This window comes from Gouania willdenowi, chromosome 21 (genome assembly GCF_900634775.1).
Source record: "Gouania willdenowi chromosome 21, fGouWil2.1, whole genome shotgun sequence".
NCBI classification, from domain to species: domain Eukaryota; kingdom Metazoa; phylum Chordata; class Actinopteri; order Blenniiformes; family Gobiesocidae; genus Gouania; species Gouania willdenowi.
The window spans coordinates 31,051,774-31,065,925 of NC_041064.1; the positions used below are offsets into that span (position 1 = coordinate 31,051,774).

A 14,152-nucleotide genomic window follows, 5' to 3' on the forward strand; every position below is an offset into this window, starting at 1 on the left:
GTCCCTCCTTTGTCTTTATTAAGGATGTGACCAGGAATGATCATAACGTAAATGCCACAATCAGAACCTTGCTCGGCTAAAATATCAAATATATAAATGTTTTGCACATCATGTAGGAAAAAATGACAAACAAACAAACTACAGTAATTACTTTAGTCTGGTTAAGTCTTGTCTCTTCAAAATGAGGGACATTCATTGACTGATTCGTGTTAAAAATCTACTATTGAAATCAATGAGGACACCAATTTAGGAAAACAGTTTTTAATAATTGCAACAGTGAAACAAAGATTACAGCAAAGCTGGACAAATAAGAACGTATGAGGAGGGAAGGTTTACAATGAGGACGAGGGTTAAGTTAAAAAAGGACAAATACAGAAGTAAAAATCTCAATTGTTTAATAAAAAGATCAGATAAAAAATAAAAGTATGAAACTAAACCATTGATCTACAGAAGTGTAAAAAAAGTCACATGGAACAAACAAACAATATTAGTGGAAGCTTTGTTTAAAGATACAGATTATCTTCTATTGTCTTTGTTGTCAGCTTAAAAACAGGAATGTGTCCACGATGCATGATTCAAACGGTGAAACACACACTGAAGAACATCTGCAAAGCGACTTTACCGCTGGACAAAATCCACTATTTACATCTGCTCTCCTGTGCAAGCGAAAAATACTGACAAGTCGACCGGCCTCTCCGGAGACTTCTCCGCCCTTTATTTCTCATCTTTTTTTTTTCCTTTTCTTACAAAAATACTTCTTTCATAGAACTGATCTGAATTTACCTTCAAATATCCAAACCCTATTTAAATGCAAATGCCTATAATAAACCCCTTCGCATGAAAAGTGTGACATCTTGACTGGACCGTGGAGTGGATCTGGGCACTTCTTCTTTCATCGCATTAAAAGTCCATCTCAGCGCACGGTGGTGGCGTCATCAGCAGCGGCTGTCTAATGGGTCCAGAGAGAAGACGGTGCCCTCTAAGGTTAGTCCCATTTTGAACCCCTCCTATGGAAGACAAGCCACATGTTCAGAGCGGGAGATTTAAGGGCCTCCATCAGGGTCAAGATTGCTGAGTCATGGAAAAAACAGGCCAGCTGGAAGCGTTGTGAGGAGTGATGCCATGGCCTGTAGATCACAAACTACAACGCATGCATCCCGAAGAGGGGGAAGCTGATGAAAAACGGTCTTTATAAGAGAAAATGTGCTCCACCAACGTCCATGATTTCATATAATGCCGAGTCAGCAAAATTATAATCAAACTGTGACTGTTAGGAGCAGAAAAATAATGTTTTCATACACAATGAAAAGCAACAAAAAACAAAATCAGATGATATATGCGGTGCTGAAAGATGAAGATGTGTTTGTCGCCAACATGCAGCACACAGAGTGGAGCGTGCACACGTCACAGAAGGAGAGAAAACACTACAAACCATCTCTGACGCTGCAAGTGAAAACAGACGGAGCCGTTAGTAAAAGCAGGAGGAAAAGTGTTAATAAGTTCAACAGAGCGACAGCACCTCCTGGTGGCTAAATGGTTAGTTGAAGAGATAGTTGCAATGGTTAATTTAAATATAATTCGTGACTCATTTAAAAAAAATAAATAAATCAAGGCAAGTTTATTTGTATAGCACATTTCATACACAAGGCAATTCACTGTGCTTTACATAATTAAAAAGTGCAACAGGAAACATTTAACAGCTTAAAAATCAATAAAGAAAAAATTAAAATCAGCAGTAAAAACATTAAATTAACAATAAAGTGATTAAAATTCTTCCTCTCCGTCATACGCAGTAGATAAAAAGAGAGCCTTCACACTGGATGCTGACTTCAGCTCTGCTGCAGTTTGTTCCGCTTCATCCACCAGCAGCAGAACTTTAAAGTCTATTCTGAGGCTGACTGGGAGCCAGTGTAAATACTTTATAACTGGAGAAATGTGTTCTGACCTCTTTGTTCTGGTTCAGACCTGAGCTGCAGCGTTCTGAACCAGCTGTAGATGTTTGATGCTCTTTTGGGGGATTCCTGTCAGAAGACCATTACAATAGTCCAGTCTGCTGGAGATAAAAGCATGGACCAGTTTCTCCTGATCTTTCTGAGTCATTAAACCTTTCACTCTGGAGAAATACAGAGTGAAAGGTTTTTGTGATTGATTTAATCTGACTACAGAGTTGAAACAGTTGTTATAAATGAGAGTAAAAGGCAACCAGAGGAAACTGTATTTATTAGTGTTTACTTACTGAAATATCTTGATAATCATAAACACCATAAACAGGTTCAGCTTTCACACAGAAGTGTGAAATACAGGACCACCAGACTTCCCTCTGCCATCAGACTCCTCAACAGCAAATAAAACTGTATATAATTCACTATGCACAATACACTTTATATTTGACTTTTCTATACTTTCTACCTTGTACATATATATCTTTATTACTTTTAAAATTATTATAATTATTGTTATTATACTTTATCTTTATTTGTTTGTGTTTTTTTTTGTTTTTGTGGCATTCAGTGTGGTGAGCAAAGCAGAAATTTAATTGTGCAGAGAAACATGATTTTTTTTCTGTGCAAATGACAATAACACTTTGAATCCTGAATCTTGAACAATGGACAGAGTGAATATTAATGTGGAACTCTCAGATCAAACGTACAGATGTGTTTTCATTTATTCTTGAGGAGAGTTTCAGAATATTAGGATTAAGTCTGCAGAATGGGATTTCATTCAAACTACATCAAATACTGAAACATTATGCTTGTTGTTATTCAGTTCCAGTTCTAAGGAAAGGCATTATATGTGCCTTCATAGATCATCTGTTATCAGTAAGCATTAATGTATCTGTAGAAATGTAAAATCCTGTTGACATTAGACAGATTTGCCTGAAGGATCATTTTAGGTTGAGTGAATTATGTGTTAAGGAAGAAAACTTTGGATGTTTTTACTGATAAAGGGTACAAAGCTACTACAGAATAATGCTTGTATTTCCCAAAGGAGAAACAAAGAGTGGACGCTCCTAATGGAACACAGTGATGACACTGAAGGTTTGGCCATTTCTGATGTCACATGTTTATAAGCAGTGGTGTGTAGTAGTGACCACTGGACCGGTGGGTATACCCTCAATTTTTGTCCTCACAGGAGGACTGCATTAATGAGTCAGTGGACGACTCCTTTTATAGTATATAAAACAATATTCTAGAGGCAATTAGAATATTTCATCGTGATATGCTTGCAAAGGTCACGCTGAAGGTTAAGGTCCTAAAGGAGATTTATTTATGTGTGGCTGAGCTGACGCGTCCCTCATGAGCCACAAAGCCTGTGTTGACGGGGATCAGCCATCGCCACCAGCTCACCTGCATCTCATCCAGCTTGGACTGAATGTCTGGAGGAAATTCTGCAGCTCCGCAGGTGAACGGGTCAAAGGGGTCTGCGCCAAACACGTCCTTCCCTGCAAAAACACCGGAGAAAAAAACAACTAAACAATAATGTGCAGACCGCGGAAGAATAATACATCAACTGCAATTACATTTTCTCTGCCAATAACATACTATTCATGGAACAACAAAACCTTATTCAGAAGCATTTCAGGGATTCCCTTAAATGAAACTTCATGATGCACTTTGCAATAGGCAACAGGTGGATGGCATTGAAAAAGTAGAGCATCACTGGTTTTTTAACCCTAAGACGTTTTTGCTGTTTTTTCATTGTGTTTGATTTTACCTTTATATTTCATATAAGGAAATCCATAAACCTTGCATGTTTGGTGGTATTTTTTTCAGGAGAACCTCCCAAATATGACTGTGAAGTATTTTCTTTAATATGGCATACTGTATTAACACAGTGGATCTAAAACCACTATGAAAACTAAAATTCGAGTGGGAAAAAGTTTTTTTTACTATAAAAGTCACAAACATTTTTAACGAATCATTTTTTTTTGCTTGTAAAGCAAATATACACTATATATTTAAAAAACCTATATACAGATGAATAAAACAGTTAAATATAGATATTTACAGTGAAATGCAAGCAATGTCTCAGGTGATTTTGTTCAACTATTTACAAAAAAGTATGAATCACAAATACAGGGAAAGGCAAATTATTTCTGCCTCATTGTGTTGATATAAAACAATAAACTAATATATTAGACACTACACTACACTCTAATCTCACTCACTACACACTAACTAAACAGTCAAATCACAGTAATAATCACTATTATCTCAAATCTCTCAACTCACCCTCTCTTTCTCCGTCTCTGTTTACCTGTCGCTTGAAAACAAAATTCCCGCTATATGTGGACAATATGATTGGACAATGGCCTTCTTCTTCTCAACCAATAGGAAACAGCTATAATGGGAGGTTTCAGCATGTTCTTTCTTGCTGCACAACACTTTTGCTTTCGTTTTAGATGCGCTCTGCAGCGTCTTCCTGCACGGATAGCTCAAGAATATGTCACATAAAAACACACGCACATTTTCCCTCATAACTGGTTTGTAGTTTGACATCCGCACTTTTGACACGGGTTGAAAAGGAAAAGGACGCTGCACTTTTGGCTCTTTAATACGATCATGTGATCAGGACGCGGCGGCGCGTCCGTCGGCCCCAGAGGGTTAATCAGAAGAGCGGAAACATGGACACCAACAAGTCTATGAGACAACATGTTCCTCAACTGGAATGACCAATCCTCCTTTTGAGGATGATTAAGTCTCAAAAGCCCAAACTTCTATCTGAATAATGTTTTCACACTTTCCTAATCCTAACTTTGAACCACACAATAGAATCACACGGTGCTTTCACACCAGTTTTGTCCTGGACGAGGTTAGCAGATCATTTTATAACGTTGGTTTAGCTCAGTTCATGTTCAGAGCGCAACTTCTGATCTGCTACAAACGGCCTCTGGTTCGGTTACATGAGCTGACCAGTTGAGGAGTAGTAGAGTCTTCTCTAGGCAGAAAAACAGAAACCTGAAGAAGAGGCTCTGATCTATGGGTCAAAGCGAGCGTTTAAGAGTGCTCAGAAACTTCAACTTTCTCCATTTGTTCTTTCACAACATTCAACAATGGAGCAAAGTTCTTCTACTTCTACTACTAATCGCTCTAGGCTGCGACTGGAAATGCTCTGAGACTGGCAGAAACAATTGCTCTAGAATTTGCCTGTTTAATCCGCTCTAGACTTTGTTTGCGTGTTAAACGCTCTAGGATCCATTGGTGTGAATGCACCCACAGTGTAGCAAGCTATCATGACCCCTAGCTAGCTCGGCATGGCAAGGCAAAAGAAAATTTACTTATTTGTAGCTCAACCAAAGCCTGGCCGCTGGGCCTGGTTCAATGGTTTAAAACCCATAATGTCCCTAAATCAAGTTTGAGGGGTATTTCATCAAAGTGTTCTCAGTAGAGCCAGGCTTATGGTTTAAACCTGGTTTAGCTAAGCCGTCTGTGACCATGCTGGCTTTTCCTATTTCATCAAACTCTTCTCAGCTTGAAGCTCCCCAGTTGAGCCGAGCCAGCTGACAGTGTTTAGCTTATGTGCTCGTCTTCATAAGACCCACAAGATCGATCACTGATGTAATGATTAGAGAGTGACAGCACATGCACTGCAGCTTTTACGATGAATGAGAAGCCAGTGCGGAGACCAACGGGATGTGACGTCATCTGTTACTGAGCAGTGAAAATAAATGATGGACACGTTAAAAAAAAAAGGACCTAATGTGGTTTGAACATTTTAAAAGTAGTAAAGGGTTAAATAAGGTGTTATTTAGTCAATTTATCATAGCAAACAACTGAAACGTGATCACACACTGATCGTATGCATTTGATAAGTTTTCAACACCTGTCAGCGTTTAATAAAAGAGATGATGTAACTCACTATTAAATAATATGTATTTTATGAGATTTGTGAGTGTTTGATGAATAGTTTGTTGAAGCACTAAATGAACAGTGGGAGCAGCAGTGGTGCTGTTGGATGTCACATCCAACACTGTGGATGTCGCAGGTGCAGGTGAGCTGTGCATGGGAGGTGCGTGCAATGCGCGCACCTCCCGAAAAGCGATTTTTGTCTTTGGGAGACTTAGTGCTCTGCCCTGTGACTGTCCCTGAAGCCCCTCCCCCTCTGTATATCCACAGCTTTCTCATTATCAATCTCTGATCAATGAATGGACACATTTATGTCGTGCGGTAAACGGAGGCGATGGATACACATGTATCCTTATATATTATTACTAATGGTTTAAACACATAGAGACTGTGATATTTCATTAAAAATACAGTACACACTAAACATGTAATAAAACAATGATTCCATCGTCATTTGTATGGATTTAAAATCATATTAAAACATGTACCATGATATTCTGTTTAATTTCCTTTTAAAATACCGTATTTAAGCGATATTTAAAATAAAAAAAAAAGTATAACAGAAACCTTTTTGACTCATTTTGTAGATCTTTATTGAGTGTTTTAAAGCATCACTAAATGACTTCTTTAATAATGATGACGTGGTTTCATGAGTGCGTCTGCAGCTTAAGCCAAGCCTGCTGCTTAAACCTGGTCAGGAGCAGGTTTGACCCACGGACTGTGTTACTATGGTAACCACAGTGTTTTCTCGTTAATGAAACCGCCATTCCAGTTAGAACTCTCAGGTTAAACCTGGACTTAACCTTGAGCTGGGTTTGATGAAATACCCTTCAGGTCTGTAATGCTGTGCTCGTTTACGTTACACATTAAATGCGACTTCTATCAGTTCAGATTCTGAACGGAATGCGATCCTTGAAGTGACCCGCAGGCACAAAGGACATCCTGAGGCAATACGTGACCACACAGGCATGCACTGTGTTTACTGAAGTAAATATGGAGGCATCTTGTGTCGGTGTGTGGGTTACACTGAGAGTTTCTTTACATCCAAAGTCAGACCCAAAAGAGTCTGCTAGCTTGGCTGTTCAGACAGCAGATGCATGTTAAAATATTTGATACATATAAGATTTAGGACTAAATATGAAAGTGATATGGGTTTAAACAAATCTGATTTGTGCTGTTCAAACTGTCTATAACAGATCGGATTCAGGACGCACATGGGCAAAATTATGTGATTTGGGACGCATTTGCCTGCCTGTCATAGGACATCAGATGTGCCACAATAAACCATCTAACTTAACTTGATTGGTCTAAAGATGTTTTATTCTAAGTATATTTGCAGTTGCTTTGCTAAGCAAAGCCTACACTAAATAAATATTCCTTCATGCTAGTAGGTGGCAGTAGGTTGCACAATAGACCTGCAATGGGTGGTTGTTGTTTCTTTGTGAGACTTGGGCTGTGTTGCAAATTCCATACTAATGTACTTCTCATACCAAGACTGACATCAAAATTAGTATATAGAGCAGGGGTCCCCAATCCTGGTCCTCAAGGGCCACTATCCAGCATGTTTTAGATGTTTCCCTCTTCCAACACACCTGATTGAAATGACCAGGATTGTTATCAGGCTTCTGCAGAGCTTGTTGATGAGTTAATCATTTGAATCAGGTGTGTTGGAAGAGGGAAACATCTAAAACATGCTGGATAGTGGCCCTTGATTGGGGACCCCTGATGTAGAGCGTTCCAATTAGATAGTATGAAAAGATTGAGTATGCGAGAAATACCATGATGTAAACTATATTGGGACATTTTCACAAGTATCCATGGTGGGCACGCTAATCATACTCAACCGCCCCATGATGCATTGTGAGTGGAAGGTAAAATTGTCCTGGGACCGGCTTCAAGCTAAAAATCAAACATCCCTTTTTCAAAATCAAAGCATCTCTCCTTGTCTTCCATTAGTTTTTGAAAGGTTTTGTGTATAGGGCTCTTATTTTGAAGTTTACCGGAAGTAGCACAATGGAGGTTCTCGAAAAATCTCTGAAAGGTCGGCATTAAATGAGTTTCTGTGAGTTTTATGGATCAAATGAGCACATGTTGATATTCTACTTGGTCACTTTCTCACTTAAAATGTTTTCAGAACTTTCAAAGAGATATTTAACCTCAGTGTGATTCAGGTTTTTGTCGTTGCATCTTGGGAAACTTGGAAGTATATTTCATTGGGAACAGTCACCATACCAATCATACTTTTCGTCTATAGTACACAGTACATACTCATTAAGGGTGTAGTGTATAATATGTTACTATGCGATTTCAAACACAGCCTTGATCCAAGATGATTGTTTTCAGACAGATCTGTCTTCATGTTGTTAAATCAACAACCAACATGTTACTAAGTACGCTACAGACTCAAGAAAAACAAGTTCCCTGAGGACACTTAACACAAAAAGCACCAAGACATTACGATCCAAGCTGAACTTGTCTTTTGAAAAGCACTGGTTCAAACAAATAAATGACAGACCAGTACATTTGAACAATGCTCAGAAAGCTTTCCTGGGTTTAGGAAAATGTCAGAATCAACAGTAGTTTTTAGTGGCTGACAATGAGCTCAATGTGAAACTAGTGACAGCAGCTTCCAGCTGTCAGAGGGACTGATCCCCTCTTATACATCAGTATCAGTGCCAGAGTCACTTTAATAAATGAGGCTCAGAGAACCTCCTGTGTAGTTCTACTACTAACTAATGAAGCCCTTTGAATAAACAAATCTATAAGAAAACACTAAAAAATAACACTAAAACCATACATATGCACATAAAACCTGATGTAAAGTGTGTAACTACTACATAAAAATTCTACGAGGGACATACAGTAAATCTAGACATTAGATGCATAGGCAGAGTTTGAGATTCTTGCCAGGGGGGGCAAAAGAAAAAAAAAAATAGAATTAAATATATAGACCGTCTCGAGATTTGCTGCAACTACAATGTGTGTAACATATACAATAATGCAAAAATGATTAGTAACATAATGTTGAGTCGATGCGTCGTTTAATGTTGTAACTTCATGATAAAATCGACCACTTTCTGCTTCATTTTTGCTGCAGTACCATACATAAACTGCTGGGTGCAGTGTCGCTTCATGGTTTGCATTGTGAAGAAGAATTGCGCAACAGAAGAAGAACCAACCTAAAGTCTCAAAAGTTTGAGACCATTTCACTGAAAATGTATATTACATACCTGACGTATAACTAACATCTGACATGAAACTAACAGTAATATGTTGGAATCAAAGCAGCAGAAAAATGATTTTATATATAAAAAACTGTCAAACTCCCCTTATGATTAGACGGCCAATGAGCTGTCCCGGTTTTCAGAGTTCCGAGTCCCAATGGTTTTTCCACAAAACCATTGATGTGTCTCGGTTTTTCACAAGCTCAGTCCTGTTTGTCCCATTTATTAAGAAACAAACGTCTGTTGCCGCTGACAGAAAGAAAAGACCCTGAAAGCAGCAGTGCATTTCACTAAACTCTGTGGAATGTGAGTTGTCAATCACAGCAGTTGCCATAGTAATGCTTGCAATATAAACCAATTGAAAAGCTAAAATGTTTTTGACGCGTTTGCAACTTGACGGTGATTGGTCAATGGCATTGACAATATCTATTGTTCACTTCCCCTCATGCTTTCTCCTTCAAACATTATTTTATGTTAACTTAAAATGATGTTTTTTTTGACTGATGGCCACTTTAAATTTGGTTCAGCCGTTGCAAAAATAATTATAATAATTAATTTATGTGACCTTTTTTCATTACAAATAAAAGCAAATGCAAATTGAAAATCTGTCATCCTCTTTGGTTAAAACACTGTCTGACATTGAGTTTTAACAATCTGGCCCCCTATGTTGAGAGAATCATGAACTCACTTATATCTGGTGGCAGTGTGGTTGGAGGTGGTGGGGGGCAGCCGTTGTTGGCCTGTAGGGGCACCAGCGGCGTCGCAGGAGAGAAGGGAACCATGTCAAACACATCTGTGGACTGTGGCTTTAGGGAGATACTCCCCACCTGGTGGAAGAACGTGGGAACCAGTTAGAGACGTGTCCCTTCAACGACTACTAATGCAGCAGAAAAAAAGAGGAAGAGAAGCCAGAAAGAAGGTAATAATGAGACTTCAGGGAAAGCAGAGAGAGAGGAAGCAGGAGGTAGTTACGCGAGGCCGAGGGATGCTGCAGCCCTCGGCAGGCTTAGAAGGAGTCAGAGCAGGTTTGGCAGGAGGAGGAGTTAGTAGCCCCGCAGACAAGTTGGACTCTGGCGAGCTCATGGGAGTGAGTGTGACAGAGGAGATTTCCAGACAGGAGAGCGACTGGAGGCTGTGACACCAGAAGAGAGAGGAGGGCCTCTGCAGCATGTAGGCTTCGTTATCTGCATCTATGTGCAGCAGCTGAGGGAAAGATCGCACACGGACACAGTGAGGAGGAGGAGATGGAAATTCACTTTTACTGTGGAGCTCATCACATTTTAATCAGACCAATCAGGTGTGGAATTACTGAGCTTGGACACAGATTCACCTCCCCATCATCAGGGAATACAAAACCTGTGTGTGTGTGTGTGTGTCACAAAATGTGATTATCTGATGGGACAACATTCATTTTGTGGTTGTTTTGTTAATGTTTGCTACAGTTTTGTGTTTTTCTAATTATTTTGTATGTTTTTTGGAGTATATTTGTATATTTTGGGGTTTTGTTTTGGTGCATTTTCCTGAGTCTTTTTTTTTGTATTTTTGTTTCAGTTCCAAATGTTTTTGTTGGCATTTTGTAAATTTCTATGCTATTTTTGTAGTAGGCTTGTGTATCTTTGGATTAAATTTAGCATTTTTGTTTACATTTTGTGTATTTTGTGTCATTTTTGTATTTGTATTGCAGTTTTGTGTTTTTCTAATAATTTTGTATGTTTTTTGGAGTAATTTTGTATATTTTTGTGTTTTTTTGGCATATTTTCCTGTATTTTTGTTTTTTGGAGTCCTTTTTTGTATTTTTGTTGCAGTTCCAAATCTATTGCTGTCGTTTTGTAGATTTCTATGCTATTTTTCTAGTCGTCTTGTCTGTCTTTAGAATAATTTTGTACATTTTTGTTTACATTTTGTGTATTTTTCTATAATTTTGTGTTATTTGGTGTTTTTTGTATTTTTGTTGCAGTTTTGTGTTTTTCTAATTATTTTATGTTTTATAAAGTCATTTTGTATATTTTGGGGTTTTGTTTTGGTGTATTTTCCTGTATTTTTGTATGTTTTTTGAAGTCCTTTTTTGTATTTTTGTTGCAGTTCCAAATGTTTTTGTTGTCGTTTTGTAGATTTCTGTTATTTTTATAGTCGTCTTGTCTTTCTTTGGATTACATTTGGACATTTTTCTTTCTTTAATTTTGAGAGTTATTTGGTGTCATTTTTTTGTATGTTCGCTGCAGATTTGAGTCATTTTAATTATTTTGCATGGTTTGTGGAGTAATTTTGTATATATTTGGGGGGGGGGTTTGAGTATTTTAGTTTTTGGGAGTCCTTTTTTTTATTTTTGTTGCAGTTTTGTGTGTTTTTGTTGTCGTTTTGTAGATTTCTGTTATTTTTGTAGTCGTCTTATGTGTCATTGTTCACATTTTGTGTATTTTTCAAATATTTTGTAATTGGCGTCCTTTTTTGTATTTTTGTTGCAGTTTTGTGTGCTTTTGTTGTCGTTTTTAGAATTTTGTGTTGTTCTCGTGTTATATTTGTGTATTTCTGTAGTCATCTTGTGTCTTTTTAGTAATTTTGTGCATTTTAGTTGACAGTTTGTGTATTTTCCTGTAATGTTGTGTGATTCTGAGGACATATGTGTATTTGCTTTGGGGCTGCACAAAATTAGACAGAGGGCCGCGTGTGACCCCTGGGCCACCAACTTCTTATCACTACTTTATGTGTTATTGTTTTAGTAAAGAGAATATAACCTTGATGACGTCAGTGCAAACTGCCACATTAGTCCATATATTGTTTATTTAAAAACGTTTTTTTTTTATATCCGTCCCAAAGTGCTGGTACAGTAAATGTGACTACAGACTCCATCAGGCTTCTCCCTGTTTGTTCAGTAGTTTTATGAGCATAAAGTAAAGTTTGTTCCTTACTGGTGGGACGTGAGACATCATCATCTGTTCTTCAAGTACTTGAAGTTGTCTCTTTAGCTCAGAGTTTTCTGTTTCCAGTTCCTGAATCTACAAACACAAGAATGTGATGTTTAGGGAAAAGATTGAGTCTGAATGAGCATTTAATGCATTTATTGACACTCGTACACTACTTGATGGGGTCAAACAGATAGTGTACCGGCAGTTTTCCAGATTAGAACTACACCTTGATTCCTTTTGAAATGTTTTGTGATGTGTCTCTTAGTTTTACAGCTTTGAGGGAGAAAGTGTGCATTAGTCGGAACTTCAAACACTGGAGAGCTGATCTGGCAGCTCTGGAAGTCACCACGTCCATGAATGTGCTACCATGTAGAGACGGAATATACATCTAGTGATGTAACTCGGGTCTATTGAATTTGGACCATCAAAGGATAATATTACCTACTTAGAGTTAACAAATATCATCAAATAAATTGTTTACAACCATAATAAATGCAGTACTGTGGGAAAAAAAAATGCTTGCAGAGGGACTAAACGTGTATTCAATTAAAGAGTAACTAATCCTTGAGGTTTTAGCTGACATGGGCAAGGCAAAAAAATCAAAAAAGGTCTTGATTATGGGCGGGGCACTTGAAGCAGTTAAGACACGCCCAGTCTGTCTGATAAACTCTCCAAATAACAATCTATGCGATGCTAACTACCAACTCAATACTCTATAGCTCTCTATTCACAATTCTCTCAATCCAACCTACTCACCACAGAGTGTAGAGTCAACAGATGCTAGTTTTTATAAAAGGGGCGGGGCCAACATTGGTAGCTCATGATGTAAGAAGCCACCATTATGTCACAAACCACCATTCTCAGCCAATAGCAACAATTGATTGTAATAGCAGGGTTTCAACCCATAGAGGGCAGTCACTCTTACATTTTTACAACAAAATAAAACAAACTGAAATACTTTCACTGAAACATCAATGTTGGTCTAGGATCATCAACAGCATTACATGATACTCAAATAAACTTAGAAAATAACTTATTAAAGTAGAAATTAGAGATTTAGTCACTCTCTAACATGGTGTGTGACGGACCCCCTAGTGGGGAATGGAGACATGACGGGTGGGGCGTGACAAACAGGAGGAAATCTTCTTAAATGCCTTTCGTCATTGACAATAAAGATCAATAACACTAAACAAAATGCCTACACACACAAATAAAGTAGTAATGAGAAACTTAAAAATGTAGCAGAAATTAAAAGAGCATTCAATTATTAGACTTCATAACAAATGGAACGGGAACAAAATGTAATTTGGAACTGTAGTGCAAATATGATGATTTACATCGGCATGTACTTTACATGGAGCATAACAATTAACTAAATATCCATACACAAAATAACTCCAGAATTACACTACAGTGGCAACAAAAAACAATAATTACACAAAAAAAGCACAAAAAGAAAACAGAAAGATACAAAAAAACACACGCTATTTTATTTTGCACCCGCAAATAAACCCCTTTATAACAATACAGAGTACAGAATATGTACACCTCTTTGTACATCCAACCTTCAAACACATACTCATTTGGCCATAATTAACTGTACTGAAGCCCCCACTATATGAATACACAATTCCGATGGGCACTGTACTAGTTAACTAAATTAAAAAATGTTTTCCTTTTTTGTTTTGTTAAGCTTTTTGACACAGGTTGCAAACAATATTTCGTTATTATGTCCTGTATCTTTGACTACTGCACTTTTACATTTGTTTTCTATGCAGGTGATTAGTTTAATTTTGTCTTTGATTGGTACTTTTGAAAACGTGTTATTTGTCAGGATTATTTGGGGGGAAATGGGTGCAGGTGGGTACTGAAAGTTGACCTTCGTTTAAAGTAGGGAATACTCAACAAAGTTTGTGAACGACTGCAGTAGGTAAACAACATACAGTAGAAGTCCAAACCAAATCATCATATAGAGAGATACTCCAGTGTGTGTTTACAGGCTTTAAATAAAGCTGTTTTAAATTCACACAGAATTGCTGTAAAAAAATATATATATATATTATTTGTCTTATTCACATTATGTATCGTTACCAGCAGCGGTCCAATTAACAGCAGGGGGCAGAAGCATTGATTACACTGGGAAAGCTGTGAGTTACCAATACACTGCTTTGTTCCA

General features: G+C 37.7%; 1 protein-coding gene across 7 annotated transcripts in view; it reads right to left on the reverse strand.

The window, feature by feature from the left end:
* Positions 1–326: 326 nt before the first annotated feature.
* LOC114455628 (PTB domain-containing engulfment adapter protein 1) overlaps positions 327–14,152 on the reverse strand; it is a 178,402-nt gene continuing 164,576 nt past the window's right edge. For 4 of the 7 annotated variants that reach the window (XM_028436973.1, XM_028436974.1, XM_028436977.1 and 1 more), the window contains 5 exons: positions 11,980–12,066; positions 10,043–10,273; positions 9,759–9,897; positions 3,348–3,442; positions 327–1,007 (listed from right to left, as the gene is read on the reverse strand). In XM_028436973.1, the coding sequence (XP_028292774.1) occupies positions 936–1,007; positions 3,348–3,442; positions 9,759–9,897; positions 10,043–10,273; positions 11,980–12,066 (624 nt within the window). In that variant the 3' untranslated portion in view covers positions 327–935. Of the gene's footprint in view, positions 1,008–1,432; positions 1,444–3,347; positions 3,443–9,758; positions 9,898–10,042; positions 10,274–11,979; positions 12,067–14,152 lie in introns of all 7 variants that reach the window. The other 3 variants (XM_028436978.1, XM_028436980.1, XM_028436979.1) reach the window with 3 other exon arrangements.